The 16,984-nt window shown below is 53.7% G+C and overlaps 1 gene segment (V, D, J or C); it reads left to right on the top strand.

Moving 5' to 3' along the window:
• Positions 1-458: 458 nt before the first annotated feature.
• On the top strand, positions 459-14,866 carry LOC123347472. The segment is given in 6 exon segments: positions 459-594; positions 1,003-1,326; positions 3,883-4,209; positions 4,538-4,870; positions 8,383-8,516; positions 14,702-14,866. Coding segments are annotated over 6 exon segments (1,338 nt in total).
• The last annotated feature ends 2,118 nt before the right edge of the window (positions 14,867-16,984 follow it).

The following is a 16,984-nucleotide window of genomic DNA, read 5'->3' as shown; positions in this document are numbered from 1 at the left end:
AGCTCCAAGTGAACTGGGGGCCCTGATCCTGCTCAGTCTGTGACACAACCTGGAAGACGAGGGGCAGCCTATCTCAGGCGCCCACTTACACACAGACATTAGTAGGACCTTGCAACTGTCAACAGTCTCACCCCAAGCTGTGCTGTGTGAATGGAGCAGAGTGGGGCTCGCTAGGGGACGCTCTCCCCCGGCATTGAGTGCTGCCCCAGTGCCACGCTAGGGCCTGTGCTGCACGGAGCAGGGCAGGGCTCAGTGGGGCTGTGTCTCATGGCCTCACTCTCTCTCCCTTTGCAGCTAGTGCCACGGCCCCATCTGTCTTCCCCCTGACCTCCTGCACCGACGAAGTCACCACCTCCCAGGTCACCTTCGGCTGCCTGGCCAAAGGCTACTTCCCCGAGCCAGTCACCGTGACATGGAGCCCCAACGTCGGCTCCTCAGGCGTGAGGACCTATCCCTCCATGCTGCAACCTTCCAGCGGCCTCTACTCGCTCAGCAGCCAGGTCACCGTCCCGGCCAGCAGCTGGGAGTCTAACACCTATAGCTGCACCGTAAAGCACCAGTCCACCAGCCGCAGCATCTCCAAGGACATCCCAAGTAGGGACGGCGCGGCGCGGCCCGGGGGGAGGGAGGGGCTGGGGGTCTCTCAGGTCCCTGCTCTGGTGACTGCTGCAGGGAGAGAGGCTGGGAGCCGGCTAGTGCTGTGAGCTGATGGAGTCGCTGGGGTGGGCGGGTGGATGGAGAGAGACACCACAGAGAGATGGGAGTGAATGGGGACAGGTAGATAGTGTTGGGTGTGGAGGCACCGAAGGGTGGGTGGATGGAGAGAGAGACCACGCCAAGAGAAGCGATGGGGCTGCAATGCAGGGAAAGGGGCAGAGGGCTGGAAAGTGGGCGCTGTGCTGCAGGGAGCGGGGGGCTCAGCAGGGGGCGCCGGGCTGCAGGGAGTTGGGGGGTGGCTCAGGAGGGGTCTGTACAAAATCTAACCCGTCCCCCTTCTCCCAGAGCCCATCCTCATTGAACCCCATGCCCCCGAGGTGGAAGTCTTCTACTCCTGCACCACCAACCCAGGCACCGTCCAGCTGGTGTGCTTAATCTCCGGCTTCAACCCCAAGGCTTTGACGGTGGAATGGCTGGTGGACGGCGAGCATGGGCTACTTCATAGTGACCTCAACCCTGTCACGAAGGACACCGACGGCCGCACCTACAGCATCCGCAGCAATGCCAGTGTCCCCCAGAGCGAGTGGCTGGCGGGCAAGACGTACACTTGCCAGGTGTACCACGCGGGCACTGACACCACAAAGCAGGCCCACGCCCGCAAGTGCGAAGGTGACTCTCCCCAGGGCTAGGCTGCCTACGAAGAGGAGGGGCAGTGGCGGATTTAGAGTGAGTGGGGCCCTGTGCTCAGCTTCATTTTTCGGCCCCCCTTGGGACCCAGCCGAGAAAAGGAACATTCTCTGTTATCTGCCCCCGCCCCTGTTTTTCATTCTTGTTTTCTTCATCCTCCTCCTGTAAGTATTAGCAAGTAAATGGAAATAAAGTGAGGTTCCTTGACTGGTTTTGTAGTCAAACTCATTTTCCACAGACCACTTGAAAATCGCTGGGGGTCTCGGCGGACACTTAACGGTCTTTCCAAATCCTGTTTGTGCCATTAGCTAACTACTGCTAAGCGCTTGGGATAAGAGCCCTTTATAAAAATCATGTAAAAAAACGTGGGCTGCAGGGTCTGGCCAGGACTTAGCGTGCAGGAGGGGGCTCAGGGCAGGGGGTGCAGGATCTGGGAGGCAGTTTGGGTACAGTAGCAGGCTGGGGTTGGGGTGCAGGGTCTGGCCAGGACTTAGCGTGCTGGAGGGGGCTCAGGGCAGGGGGTGCAGGATCTGGGAGGCAGTTAGGGTACAGTAGCAGGCTGGGGTTGGGGTGCAGGGTCTCGCCAGGAGTTAGGGTGAGGGAGGGGGCTCAGGGCTGCAGCAGGGAATTCGGGTGTGGAGCGCCTACCTGGGGCAGATCCCCTTTGGTGCGAGGGGTGGGGGTGGAGATGTGGGGGGCTGCAGCAGTAAGGGAGGGCAGGGGGCTGGGAGTGTGTGAGGGGGTGCAGGAATCGGGGGGGTGAAGGAGCAGGCTGGGGGTTGGGGTGCAGGGCCTGGCCGGGAGCTAGGATGAGGGAGGGGGCTTAGGTTCGGAGCAGGAGGTTGGGGTGTGGAGTGTGTACCTCGGGCAGGTCCCATTTGGTGTGAGGGGCACAGATGGGAATGCGAGGGGTGGGGGGAGGAGTCAGGGCATAGGGTGTGAAGGGGCTCAGTATGTCGGGGGGGTGCAGGAGTCAGGGCAGGGAGCTGGGGTCATGGGGATGCTCCCAGCCCCCTGCCCCACCCCACCCCTATCCTGAGCGGCTCATGGCAGGAGGTTGGGGTTGGGGGTCTGCGTAGGGGGAGTGTGGGGACCAGGTTGCTGCCCCCACAGCTGCCCGACTCTGGGGCCCCCTGGGTTTTACTGTAAATCCACGTCTGGTCCTGCCGGCTGCAGGCTCCGCCCCCACCGGCAGCCAAACTACCCCTCCCCCACCTTTTCCCCACCCCCTCCCCTGAGCGTGCTGGATTCCCACCCCTCCCCCTCCCAGCGCTTCCCCCCACCACCGAACAGCCGTTTGCCGGCGCTCCTGGAGGGAGGGGGGGCGGGGCTGCAGCGCTTTCGGGGGGAGGAGGCATAGAAGAGGTGGGGGTAGGGCACTGGGGAAGGGGGTGCAATCGGGGCAGAGTGGCGCAAAGGCAGGGCCCCCGCACTCCACTACACACACCCCCTCCAGCCCTCTGCCATGAGCCTCCAGGGGCAGGGGGCTGGAAGCACCCCCACAACCCCAGCCCAACTCCTGCACCCCCCTCACCCTCCTGCCCTCACTCCTGCACTCCCCCCATCCCCACTCCCAGCCCTTGCACCAAATGGAGCTGCCCCAGGTAAGCGCTCCACACCCCAACCCCCTGCCTCAACACTGATCCCGCTCACCCCCCCAACTCCTGGCCAGACCCTGCATCCCCAACTCTGACTCCTGCACCCCCACACATACTCAGCCCCCCAATCCATGCCCTGACTCCTGTACCGCCCACACATCCAACTCCCACCCCGAGCACCAAATGGGAGCTTCTGCACACACACCTCACATCCCCATCCCCACCCCTTGCACCAAATCGAGCTGCCCCAGGTACGCGCTCCACACCCCAACCCCCTGCCCCAGGCCTGAGCCCCCTCCTGCACCCTAACTCCCTCCCAGACCCTGCACCCCCAGCCCTGACTCCTGCACCTCCCGTCACACACACCCAGCCCTGACTCCTGCACACACCCGCAGACACCCAGCCCCCTTTCCTCTATGATTCCCGCACATCCCCACCTCCATCCCTCGCACCAACCGGGAGCTGCCCTAGGTAAGCACTTCACACCCCAACCTCCTGTCCCAACTCCTGGCAAGACCCCACACATTTTTTAACGTTTTTTTCACAAAGCGCTCTTATCCAAAGCACTTCACAATAGTTAGCTAATGGTACAAACAATAGCTACAAAGATCATTAAGTGGCCCGCCGAGACCCCCAGCGATAAGGGTCTTCGCTGGGTCCCAAGGAGGGGCCCCAAAAACGAAGCTGAGCACAGGGCCCCACTCACTCTAAATCCACCACTGGGCAGGACCAAGCTTCTGCCCCCGCAGCTGCCCGGCCATGGGGCCCCCTGTTGTTGGGGTTCCCCATGCCAGGGCACCCTGTGATTTACTGTAAATCCGCCTGTGGGGAGGAGGACACCGGGCTGGGCTCGAGGAGGGAGAGGAGTGGGGAGGAGACTGAGATGGGCTTGGCAGGGGAGACCAGGCCTAGCGCCTGACCTGGGCTCTCGTGTCCCCAGAAAAAACAACGTCTCCCAGCGACATCCAGGTCTTCCTGGTGCCCCCGTCTCCTGCCGACTTGTATGTGAACCAGAGCCCCATGCTCACCTGCCTGGTGGTCAACCTGCCTAGCAACTCCAGCCTCCAGGTGGTCTGGTCCCGGGAGAAGCCGGGCTCCATTGTCCCTGAACCCATGAACCTCACTGAGCAGTTCAACAGCACCATCACCGCCTCCAGCTCCATGCCCATCCTCACCCACGACTGGGAGGACGGAGAGAACTTCACCTGCACAGTGAACCACTCAAATCTGACCTCGCCCCTCATCAAATCGATCTCCAAGAAGCCAGGTAGGAGGACAGCAGGGTCCCTAAGGGGAGAGACTCCCCTATCCCAGTCCCCAGCCGGGAGGGATGCTCCTTAAGGGGAAGACCCAACAACCTGGGATCCCGGCCCTGGTCCCTTTGCGTCCTCATGTGAGATGGAGTCCATCCTATCCCCCATCCTGCGCTCCAGGACTACCAGCTCCCAGTCCCCAACCCCTCCATCCTGGAGGAGAGGGGAGATCTTCCTACCCACCCACCCCCACACACACACATGCCCCATCATTCTTCCTGCATGGCCCCTGCTGAGTGATGTGCTTGGATCCCCTGTGTCCTCCGTCCCCACCCACCGTAGGCAGGCGCTCTGCCCCTGGCATCTACCTCCTGCGCCCTCACAACGACGAGCTGAGCAGCTCCGAAGACTCCGTCAGCCTCACCTGCCTGGTGCAGGGCTTCTTCCCCGAGGACATCTCGGTGCAGTGGATGAAGAACCACAAACCCAACGAGAGCTTGGAATATATCACCACCCAGCCCATCAAGGACGGAGCCGGCGACTCGAACTTCTTCCTCTACAGCAAGCTGAAAGTCAGCAAGGCCAGCTGGAACACTGGGGACACCTACACCTGCATGGTCATCCATGAAGCCCTGCAGATGAAGTTCACCCAACGCAGCGTCAGCAAAGTCTCTGGTAAATGAAGAAGGCTCGTCCCAGCCCCACTGCTAGCACTGTCCAGTACAGCTTCCTGTAAATAATCTCTGTGCCCTCAGTGACAACAAGTGAATAAATGGAACTAGTCTGAGCTCACACCCAGGTCTCCTTCTTGTGGTGTGACTGGGTGAAATCTGCGGGTCGCCCAAGGTGGACGAGGTCCCAGGTTGCAGGCTGGGAGGAGCCAAGATGCTACAAGGCAGGGATGCCTGTATGGGTGGATACATATATACCATGGATGGATGGGGAGATACATGGGTTAATGCCATGGAAGGAGGGATGGGTTGATACATGGATAGATGCCATGGAAGGAAGGGTGGGTTGAAGCCGTGGAAGGAAGGGTGGGTTGAAGGCATGGAAGGAAGGATAGGTAGATACATGGGTAGGTGCCATAGAAGGAAGGATGAGTTGAAGCCATGGAAGGGAGGATGGGTAGATACATGGGCAGGTGCCATGGAAGGAAGGTTGGGTTGAAGGCATGGAAGGAAGGCTGGATAGATACATGGGTAGGTGCCCTGGAAGGAAGGATGGGTAGATACATGGGTACATACACACCACAGAAGCAGTGATGGAGTGGGGGGTAGATGGACAGTTACACACATACATACTGCACAGCCCTTATCCAAGCCCAGCTCAGTTGGAAGGCCAGGTGTTCAGAGAGATGGTTAGATGGATACATACATACTTCAGAGAGAAGGACTCATAGACCAACAGATATCACAGAGAGATGGAGAGAGAGAGAGAGAGAGAGAGAGAGAGAGAGAGAGAGAGATTATTATTTGGATTAAAGTAGCACCTCCACCCCCAGCTCAGATAGGACCCTGTTGGGCTGGGTGTGGCACAGACACCGTGGAAGACAGTCCCTGTGTCAAAGGGCTCACACCTAGATAGAGAAAGAAGGAGAAGAAACAGAGACACCAAGAGGGGAAGGGACCTGCCCAAGGTTACGTCCGTTATGAGCCAGAAACAGAACCCAGGTGTTCTGAGAGTCCCACCCAGTCCCACTAGACTGCGCTGCACTGAGGGAAGGATGGTTGGATGGTTCGCAGGTACGGTGCCAATGGATAAGTGGATGGGGATGGATGGATAAATCTATGGGGAAGGTTGGAGGGGTACCCATTCTGAAGGATGAAGGGATGGATAAATGGATGTCCATAGATGGATGGTTAGAGTTGAGGATGGAGGGGGACAGATGGATGTATGAATGAATGAATGAATAAACGGGCAGGTGCATATGGTAATGGATCAGTACCGATGGGGTGTATGATGATAGGAAAATGAGAATGGATGGGGATGGACCGACAGATGGATGGATGGGCTGGTACAGATGGTCAGTGATAGATAGGTGAGGATGAATGAATGAGTGAATATGGCAATGGATGAATGGACGACTGAGTGTGTTAATGGGGACAGATAGGGATGGATGTTTGGGGATGGATAATATATAAAGGGATGATAGATAAGTGGATGGGGTTGCATGTGTGGATGGAAGGTATGGAGGATGAATGGATGGATGGTTAGGGATGATGCTGGAGATGGATGGATGGGGAGGTAGGAGAATGGATGGGTATCTATGTGGATGGATGGAAGATAAGGAGGACGGTTAGAGATAAGGATGGATGGAGCGTGGGATGGCTGGGTGGATCGGTGGATGGCCAAGCCATCCCTGGCATCTCATTGAGGCAGGATCCTCTCTAGGCTATAACCCATGCATACCCACGGGGACACCTTATCATGATCAGCATTTACCCTACACCCCCTTCCATCCCAGAAAGGAGCAGATTCCCCATGGGGGTTTGCCAGACAGAGTCAGTGGGGGAAGGTAATTAAAATACCCTGACCCCCACACACACTCTTCTGCTGGCTAGAAGGCTAAGGGGTCTCCTTCCACCCCTTACCTGCAGCGGCAGCTGTGGAGGGGGAGATAGGACAACATACAGCAAACACCCCACACCAGGAATCAGCTCCTGGGCTCAGCCCCCACAAAGCAGCAGCAGTAGTAGGGCTGTTATCTGGAGCACACACTAAGCAGGGACTCACCTAAAGTCTCACTAGCTCTGGTGACATGGGGACCCCGACGGTGGGGTGGAACGGATGATGCAGATGCCCCATCTCCTACCCAGCCCCTCACTCACACACCTTCCCCTCCCCCATGTGTGTATCAGCCCCAAAGCTGGATGGGTGAGTGCAGGAATCAAACCCACCAGTGCGAGCACAGAGCTCACACCTGGCATGAAAGGGGAGTAGCCTGCAGCGGCAGTGTTAGGGCTGTTATCCTGGGGAAGCACAGGGGCACACAGAGTAAGAGAGTGGGGGGGTGGCTGAGAGAGAGCTCAGTCCAGGGCAGATGGACACACCTGTAACATGGCATGACCCAGGGACCCTCCCACCTGGGCTGTCGTGTTTGTACCCACAGAGAGACACACAACACAGAGAGACAAACATGCACCCACACAGATCCATGCACCTGTTCTCCAGACATCCCTAGGGCAGGGGGCTCAGTAGGGGACGCCATGCTCAGGGAGCAGCATCTGTCATGTCAGAGAGACCTGAGATCCCATCCTTAAAATACTTGTGGCTCTGTTCATAAAAGTGACAGGGTTCAAAATCCCCACCTCCCTCAGCCGAGGCAACTACAGGCTGCACCTGGGCAAGAGAGCCCGGGATAAACAGGCCCAGAGGTGGCTGCGTTCCATCTGAAGTGACTCCTGGGGGTTTTGTTACACTGGGAGCAGGGTCATAGAGGCACACGTGTGAAATCCATCCATCCTGGTCTTTAGGGAGCTCCCCCACCATGGCAGCATCCCGGCACCTCGCACACCTCAGAGGGATCCTGAGCCACCTTTCACAGGCAGAGAAACTAAGGCACAGAGAAATTCAACAGGCGGCCAAGCTTCAGTGCCAGGGTGTAGGGCCACGGCCACATGGGATGAGTGAGATGAGAGCTGGGAGGCTCTGCATCCTTCATTTCATCACAGCGGGCAGGGGTGGGTGGATGGATGGGTGGAGGGTTGTGTGTAGGGATGATGTTTTGTGGTCATGGATTGATGGATGGATGTACCTATGGATGGATGGAGGGAGGGGTGAGATGGTTAGATGGATGGAGGTTTCTAAGGATGGATTGATGGACTGATGGGCAGTTTGTGGTCATGGATGGAGTGCAGTGGAGAGGCATAGATGAATGGATGGAAGTGTCTAGGGATGGATTGATGGATGAATAGATGGTTTGTGGTCATCAGTGAATGGACGGGTAAGTGGGGATGGATGGATGGATGTATTTAGAGATGGATGGATGGAAGGAGGGGTGTGTCTAGGGATGGAATGATGGATGTTTTGTGGTCAGGGATGGATGGATGTATCCAGAGATAGATGACTGGAGGGATGGAAGGATGGATAGAGAAGGAGATAGGCAGGTTGGTGTTGGACAGTCTGAGCTCTCTCTGTCACAGTGGCTGAGTCGGAGCTGATGTCTCTTTCTCTCCCCCCAACAGAGGTGATCGTGTCAGGTGAGTTTTGCAACGAGGATGGAGACAAGGAGTTAGACGGCCTCTGGTCCACCATCTCGGTCTTCATCACCCTCTTCCTCTTGAGCGTGTGCTACAGTGCCACCGTGACCCTGTTCAAGGTGAGAGAGAGAGAGAGAACGAACATAGGAACAAAGGAATTAACAAGTTTAGCACAGTTGAGAGTGTAATGATGGTGCCTCTTGTAACGATGGTGCCTCTGGTGGGACAAATTGCTTAGAGAAGGGCAGTTACAGCCCAAGACTGGAGTTTCTCCACTTCTAAACACACCAAACCAGCCAGCCAGAGAGGACTTTGGTTTTACCCCACTGGCTAACCATAAGGCCTGCTCTACAGTCGGGGGGGATCAATCTAAGAGACGAGAATAGCATAGCTGAAGTCGACGTATCTTAGATCAAATGAAAATTACTGACTTCGCGTCCTTGCGGCATTGGATCGAGGACTCTGGATCTCCCGTCGACTTTGCTTCCGCCTCTCACACTGCTGGAGTTCAGCAGTCGATGGGAGAGCGATCGGGGATTGATGTATCACGTCTACACCACATGCAATAAATCGATCCCCTATAGATCGATCGCTACCCATTGATCCGGCGGATAGTGTAGACGTACCCTTAGTCATACAAGCAATTCCCTTAGACACTCCAGTTTCCCAGTATCACCACCAGTGCCACTTGTTATGGGGATGAATGATTATGAAAACCAACACCCCAATAAAAGAAAAAAAGTTCTCCCGATCCCAAGGGACCAAGCCCCAGACCCAGGTCAATATACACATCAGATCTTACTCACATTTTTACAGTTCTTGATAACAGCAACACATTTGTTACAAAAATTACCATTAGCAATAACAACAAATTCATTGCAGGTGTCCATCTACAATCATGTTTGTCATGCCACACCTTTGCTCAATACCATTGGGCTTTTGGCATTTTAAGATTAACCTGTGGCTTCCCTTTGAAAAATTAACTTCTCTTTTTCCTCCTTGTCTCGAAGGATCAAACCCCGATTTCTTTTGCTTAACAGAATTTACTGCCTGATTGGCTGTGCTCTCTTTACCAACAGCTATTAGCAAGTCTTTCTTCTCCCTGCCAGCCAGGTAATTTGGATCAACACAGACAGGAGCCTGTTCACCAGTTTTCAGATTCTTAACCGCTACCAATTCCATGGCTGGACTCTGTCTTGAAGAGATATCACACAAATCCAAAGAGCTGAGGGTGAGAGTTTTCTTACTCTTCCCTGCATCCTTAAACATTCAGCCATAAAATTGTTCTGCTCTAAAACATTAGTAGCCAAATCTGTCCTCAGACCCTGAAGCACAGACTCCTCACTTAAAGAATCAGCATGGAGACATTTCTCTCTCAACAACCTTGTCTTCCCAACAAGCTGGCCAAGCACAGCCACTTGGTGTTATAGGGCTGCTCTACTTTCTTAACAGCTTTCACTCCATCTGAGACCTTCTCAAAGCAACTCACACTGGATCTTCCAAAAGGAAAGTCAGTGGATCCATTCACAACAGAAAATTTCTGGCGGTTAGGAACTGAAACTTTCTTGATTAAATTACTTCCACACCCTTCAGCTACAGCAAACTGCTTGCACAGATCACCATGAGGATTCCTTTCCCTGGGACCTTCTCTAAGCAACAATTCACCCCTCACAGAAATTCTGCCCTTACGCACTTCGCCTAGGGCTTGCTCTAAAGGAACACTTTCCTGAGCAACCACAGACTTTTTCTGGGTTTCACTTACATTCTGGATTACCCTTGGCTCATCAGGCAAATTTCTACACAATCCCCTTTCAGGCAAACTCCTAGACTTAGTAGATAAAAGGTTAGAGGTACTCTCCTTCCCTCTGCAACTTTCCTCACTGTCACCGGCAACATGGAAATTGTCAGGGTCAACACACACCAGTTTAGGAATTATTTCCTTCTTGCTACAAGTTTCCAAACTGTCAGTAGGTAACACAATCAAATCACCTTCATGACCTCCTTGTGCCCTGGCTTTTCCCGTCAATTTGGTCAGCAGCACAGGCATTCGCTGCTCATCTGGGATCCCATGCCGAGTGCATAGACATTCGAAGGTAGACAAAAACTCCTCGATGTCTTCAGTATATTTGTAAATGGGACAGATCCTTTCCCAGTTTCTTTCGTTATGGCAGGGAAGCGGAATACCTGGTGGCAATGACTTTCTTCGCTCTTCCATTACTTGGAGCTGAAGGTGGTGAGGCTGACTGGCCTGTATTTCCCCAGATCCTTCTTCTTTCCTTTTTTAAAGATGGTCATTAGCCTTTTTCCAGTCATCCAGGACCTCCCCTGTTCACAAGTTTTCAAAGATAATGGCCAATGGCTCTGCAATCAGATCCGCCAACTCCTTTAGCACACTCAGATGCAGCACGTCCGGCCCTATGGACTTGTGCTCATCCAGCTTTTCTAAATAGTCCTGAACCACTTCTTTCTCCACAGAGGGCTGGTCACCTCCTCCCCATACCATGCTGCAGAGTGCAGCAGTCTGGGAGCTGACCTTGTTTGTGAAGACAGAGGCAAAAAAAGCATTGAGTACATTAGCTTTTTCCATATCCTCTGTCACTAGGTTGCCTCCCTCATTCAGTAAGGGGCCCACACTTTCCCTGACCTTCTTCTTGTTGCTAACATACCTGTAGAAACCCTTCTTGTTACTCTTAACATCTCTCGCTAGCTGCAACTCCAAGTGTGATTTGGCCTTCCTGATTTCACTCCTGTATGTCTGAGCAATATTTTTATACTCCTCCCTGGTCATTTGTCCAGCCTTCCACTTCTTGTAAGCTTCTTTTTTGTGTTAAAGATCAGCAAGGATTTCACTGTTAAGCCAAGCTGGTTGCCTGCCATATTTACTATTCTTCCTACACATCAGGATGGTTTGTTCCTTCAATCTCAAGAAGGATTCTTTAAAATACAGCCAGCTCTCCTGGACTCCTTTCCCCCTCATGTTATTCTCCCAGGGGATGCTGCCTATCAGTTCCCCGAGGGAGTCAAAGTCTGCTTTTCTGAAGTCCAGGGTCCATATTCTGCTGCTCTTGTCTCTTCCTTGTGTCAGGATCCTGAACTCGACCATCTCATGGTCACTGCCTTCCAGGTTCCCATCCACTTTTGCTTCCCCTACTAATTCTTCTCTGTTTGTGAGCAGCAGGTCTAGAAGAGCTTTTCTCCTAGTTGGTTCCTGCAGCACTTGCACCAGGAAATTGTCCCCAACAGTTCCCAAAACCTTCCTGGATTGTCTGTGCACCGCTGTATTGCTCTCCCAGCAGATATCAGGATGATTAACATCCCCCATCAGAACCAGGGCCTGTGATCTAGTAACTTCCGTTAGTTGCTGGAAGAAACCTCATCCACCTCATCCCCCTTGTCTGGTGGTCTGTAGCAGACTCCCACCACGACATCAACCTTGTTGCTCACACTTCTAAACTGAATCCAGAGACTCAAGTTTTTCTGCAGTTTCACACTGGCAGGGCCGGCTCTACAGTTTTCGCTGCCCCCAAGCAGTGCGCCGAATTGCCGCCGCGGGCGGCGGGGACAGTCCCTGTGCCCTTAGGGCGGCAGGCGCATTTCTGCGGCAGCGGCAATTTGGCTGCAGCTTCTATGTTTAGCTGAAGCCGCCGCAGACAGCTAAACATAGAAGCTGCTGCCGAATTGCCGCCACCGCGGAAACGCGCCTGCCACCCCCTGCAGATTGCCACCCCAAGCACCAGCTTGGAATGCTGGTGCCTGGAGCCGGCCCTGCACACTGGAGCTCTGAGCAGTCATACTGCTTTCTTACGTACAGTGCAACTCCCCCACCTTTTCTGCCCTGCCTGTTCTTCCTGAACAGTTTATATCCATCCATGACAGTGCTCCAGTCATGTGAGTTATCCCACCAAGTCTCTGTTATTCCATTCACATCATAATTCCTTGATTGTGCCAGGACTTCCAGTTCTCCCTGCTTGTTTCCCAGGCTTCTTGCATTTGTGTCTAGGCACTTAAGATAACTTGCTGCTCATCCTGCTTTCTTAGTATGAAGCAGGAGTCCTCCCCTCTTGCACTCTCCTGCCCGTGCTTCCTCCCAGTATCCCATTTCCCCACTTACCTCAGGGCTGTGGTCTCCTTCCTCTGGTGAACCTAGTTTAAAGCGCTCCTCACTAGGTTAGCCAGCCTGCTTACGAAGATGCTCTTCCCTCTCTTCGTGAGGTGGAGCCCGTCTCTGCCTAGCAATCCTCCTTCTTGGAAGACCATCCCATGGTCGAGGAATCCAAACCCTTCTCTCCGACACCATCTGCGTAGCCATTCGTTGACTTCCACAATTCAACGGTCTCTACCTCAGGGAGGATGGACGAGAACACCACTTGTGCCTCCAACTCCTTTATCCTTCTTCCCAGAGCCACGTAGTCTGCAGTGATCCGCTCAAGGTCATTCTTGGCAGTATCATTGGTGCCCACGTGGAGAAGCAGGAAGGGGTAGCGATCCGAGGGCTTGATGAGTCTCGGCAGTCTCTCCATCGCATCGTGAATCCTAGCTCCTGGCAAGCAGCACACCTCTCGGTTTTCTCGGTTGGGGCAGCAGATAGATGACTCAGTCCCCCTGAGGAGGGAGTCCCCAAGCACCACCACCCTCCTCCTTCTCTTGGGAGTGGTGGTCGTGGAACCCCCATCCCTAGGACAGTGCATCTCACGCCTTCCAATCGGTGGAGTCTCCTTCTGCTCCCTTCCCTCAGATGTACCATCTAGTCCACTCTCTGCATTAGTACCTGTGGAAAGAACATGAAAACGCTTGCTTGCTTGTATCTGCATTGCTGGTACATGGACGCTCCTCTTTCTTCTTCTGGAGGTCACATGCTGCCCAATTTCTTTACAGTCCCTCTGTCCCTGCTGTGCAGCCTGCTCTGATTCTTCAGAATGTTGTGCTCGTAGAAGCATGTCCTGACGTCTGTCCAGGAAAACTTCATTTTCTCTTATGCAATGCAGGGTTAATACTTGTTTCTCCAGATCTTGAACTTTTCTCTTCCAATATGGAGACAGGCTTGCACTTTGTACAGACAAAGTCGCTTCTGTCCTGTGGAAGAAAGACAAACATGGCGCATCCTGTGCAGGTCACCACAGCCGATCGCTCACCATCCATAGCACCCTCCTTCTATTAGCTCTCATCAGCCTCCTTCCTTTCGTCCATCAGCTTCTCTTTCTAATTCAGCTTTCCTTGCCTTCTCTCTCTCCCAGCAGCTTCTTTCTCTAATTCAGCGTCTTTTGCTTTTCCAGACATCGAATGTCTGTTCATTTCTGTTCATGCTCATGTTGCAGTTTATTTGCTGCCTTTTGTGGGACACTTTGGAGAGTGTCAATTCAGGACAAATTGCTCAGAGCCAGGCAGTTACAGCCCCAGGCTGGGGTTTCTGCACTTCTAAGGCACCAAACCAGCCAGACAGAGAGTAATGGCAAAGTTCTTGGTTCAGGCTTGGAACAGTGATGGAATAAACTGCAGATTCAAATCAAGTCTGTGGAACATCCCCAGCTGGGATGGGTCATTCAGTCCTTTGTTCAGAGATTCAGTTTGTAGCAAGGTTCCTCCAGAGGAAGGATTGAAGACAAAATGGAGGGGTTTTCACGGCCTTTTATATTCTCTGCCCATGGAAAGACCCCTTTGTTCTTAATGTGGTAAATAACAGAAGCAAGATGGAGTCTGGAGTCACATGGGAAGGTCACATGTCCATGCATGACTCAGTTTGCAGGCTGACGCCATTGTTTACATGTTAGTTTGAACGTTCCCAGGAAAGCTCACATGTGGATTGGTGTCTCCCAAAGTCCATAGTCAGTTCAGTGTTTCTTGACTGAGCACTTACTGAGAATAGTCCTCTCTCAAAAGACTGACCAGATGCTTCACTGGGGCTACTTAGAATCAAAACACATTGAGATACAAGTACAGAGCCAATTCTCATAACTTCAACTACAAAAATGATACACACTTACAGACAGCACAATCATAACCAGCAAAGCAGAACCTTGTCATAGACACCTCACTCCACAACCTTTGTACAATATCTGCTGCAACTATATAACAAGGGTTGCAACAATGATCCGTACGGTCACAGTTTATGTCAATAACGTCACAGAGGGCAGCGTGGAAGGGAAAGAAAGAAGAGAAGAATGAAGGAGAAAGGAGAATGGGTGAATAAGACAGAGACTGAATGAATGAGACACAGACAGAAAAGCAGGAAGGAATGACACAGACAGACAGAGCAGCTCCCCGCAGCGCTGACCCCTCTCACCCCTGCTCTCTCTGCCCCCTGCAGGTGAAGTGGCTTTTCTCCACCGTGGTGCAGCTGAAGCAGACGAGTGGCCCCGAGTACAAGAACGTGATCCAGCGCGTGGTGTAGGGGCCACTGCCCTCATCCACCCGGAGACAAAGGGCTGAGACACCCGGCTCCATTGGCGACACCACCCTGAGTCCCACAGCTGCCCCCTGCTAGTGCTGTGCCCCTGGGAGAGGCCCCCGGGGGGGAGACAGGACCTCACCCCACATGGCCTACTCAGCCCTCAGCCACTGGGGACGCTGCCCTGCTCGGAGCTTGGCTGAGACCGGACAACTCGTATCATGCAGGGAGCCAGCACCCCTAGTGAGGAAACAACCCCTCGCCCACTTCCCACCCTCCTGAGCCCAACAGTCCCTGCTCTGGGGCTGGATCAGAGCCAGCGCCCCCTAGAGGGGAAAGGCCCCACGTCCCTTCCCCACCCCCTGCGCCAGCCAGCCCCCCGCCCTGGGGCAGGACCAGAGCCAGAGTTGTGTCGGTCATGCTGTATGTTGCATATTTAGCTCTTTGTTGGGATTTTTGTGGATGGTGTGTGTGTGTGTGTGACTTTTGTTGTGTGCACTGAGTGACAATAAATAAATAAATATACAAATCAGGCTCCATCTCATTCATAACCTCCATCCCGGACTTTCAGGGACCCCTGACACCCTCCAGAGGAGCATGTCGTGTCTGTAGGGGGCGCCTCCGGGCATGGAGAATGAAATGGCAGGTGCCCGCTGAACTGGCCCCTTTGGGAGTTAGGGGGCCTAGCTACAAACCCAGAGAGCTGGGGCCTCGTCCCTCAGCCTATACAGGCTGGGACGGAGGGGCAGGAAGGGGAGATCTCTGGGGCAGAGAAAGCCACTGATCAGATAGGGAGGCATGAAAGAAAGAAAGAAAGAAAGAAAGAAAGAAAGAAAGAAAGAAAGAAAGAAAGAGGGATGTGTATGTATGAGGATGGACAGATGCGTAGATAGATCCCGGGGGACAGTGCCTAGCGTTCTCCTTGGTTAAATCCCCCAAAACCACCCTGAAATGCAGCTACCAATTGTGGTGGGTTAGATCCCAGAACCCCCCTGGGAGCTGCCGCCTGATGTGCCCAGACTACTTCTCCCCCTGCTTTCCCTGCCAGCTCAGGACTCCAGCACCCCATCTTGCTGAGCCAGACACTCCTGTCTGCTCCAGCACAGACCCAGGGTCTGAATTACTTGCCCAAAAGCTGCAGGTTTACCTGAAAGCAGCTCACAGAAGTGTTCCTGACTTTAACACTCAGACGCCCAATTCCCAATGGGGTCTAAACCCAAATAGATCCATTTTACCCTGTATAAAGCTTATACCGGGTAAACTCATCAATTGTTCACCCTCTATAACACTGATAGAGAGAGATGCACAGCTGTTTGCTCCCCCAGGTATTAATACATACTCTGAGTTATTTAATAAGTAAAAAGTGATTTATTAAATACAGAATGTAGGATCTAAGTGGTTCCAAGTAATAACAGACAGAACAAAGTCAGTCACCAAGCAAAATAAAATAAAATGCACAAATCTATGTCTAATCAAACTAAATACAGATAAATTCCTCACCAGTTGCAGAATGCTCCTTTTACAGGCTAATCTCCTTTTAGCCTGGGTCCAGCAATCACTCACACCCCCTGCAGTCACTGCCCTTTGTTCCAGTTTCTTCCAAGTATCCTGCGGGCTGGAGATGCTCTTTCTTTAGCCAGCTGAAGACCAAATGGAGGGGTCTCCCAGGGGTTTAAATAGACTCTCTCTTGTGGTGGAGACCCCCTCCTCACTCCTATGCAAAGTCCAGCTCCAAGATGGAGTTTAGGAGTCACCTGGGTAAGTCACATGTCCATGCACGACTCACAGTTTTTACAGCAGGGTTTCTCAAACGGGGTCACCGCTTGTCCAGGGAAAGCGACCAGGCGGGCCGGGCCGGTGTGTTTACCTGTCCCGTCCACAGTTCCGGCCGATTGCAGCTCCCACTGGCTGCGGTTCCCTGCTCTGGGCCAATGGGAGCTGCTGGAAGCAGCGTGGGCCAAGGGACTTACTGGCCGCCACTTCAGCAGCCCCCATTGGCCCGGAGCAGCGATCCACAGCCAGTGGGAGCCGCGATCGGCTGGAGCGGTGGACGGGGCAGGTAAACACACCGGCCCGGCCTATCAGGGGCTTTCCCTACACAAGCGGCGACCTCTGTTTGAGAAACCCTGTTTTACAGGTAGCGTCCATTGTTTACATGCTACCATGAAAGTCCTCAAGTAGACGTCCTGTGTGGATTGGAGC

Source organism: Mauremys mutica, chromosome 13, assembly GCF_020497125.1.
Source record: "Mauremys mutica isolate MM-2020 ecotype Southern chromosome 13, ASM2049712v1, whole genome shotgun sequence".
NCBI lineage: Eukaryota > Metazoa > Chordata > Testudines > Geoemydidae > Mauremys > Mauremys mutica.
The sequence above is the reverse complement of the archived record's forward strand: the minus strand, read 5'-3'. Positions and strand labels throughout refer to the sequence as shown.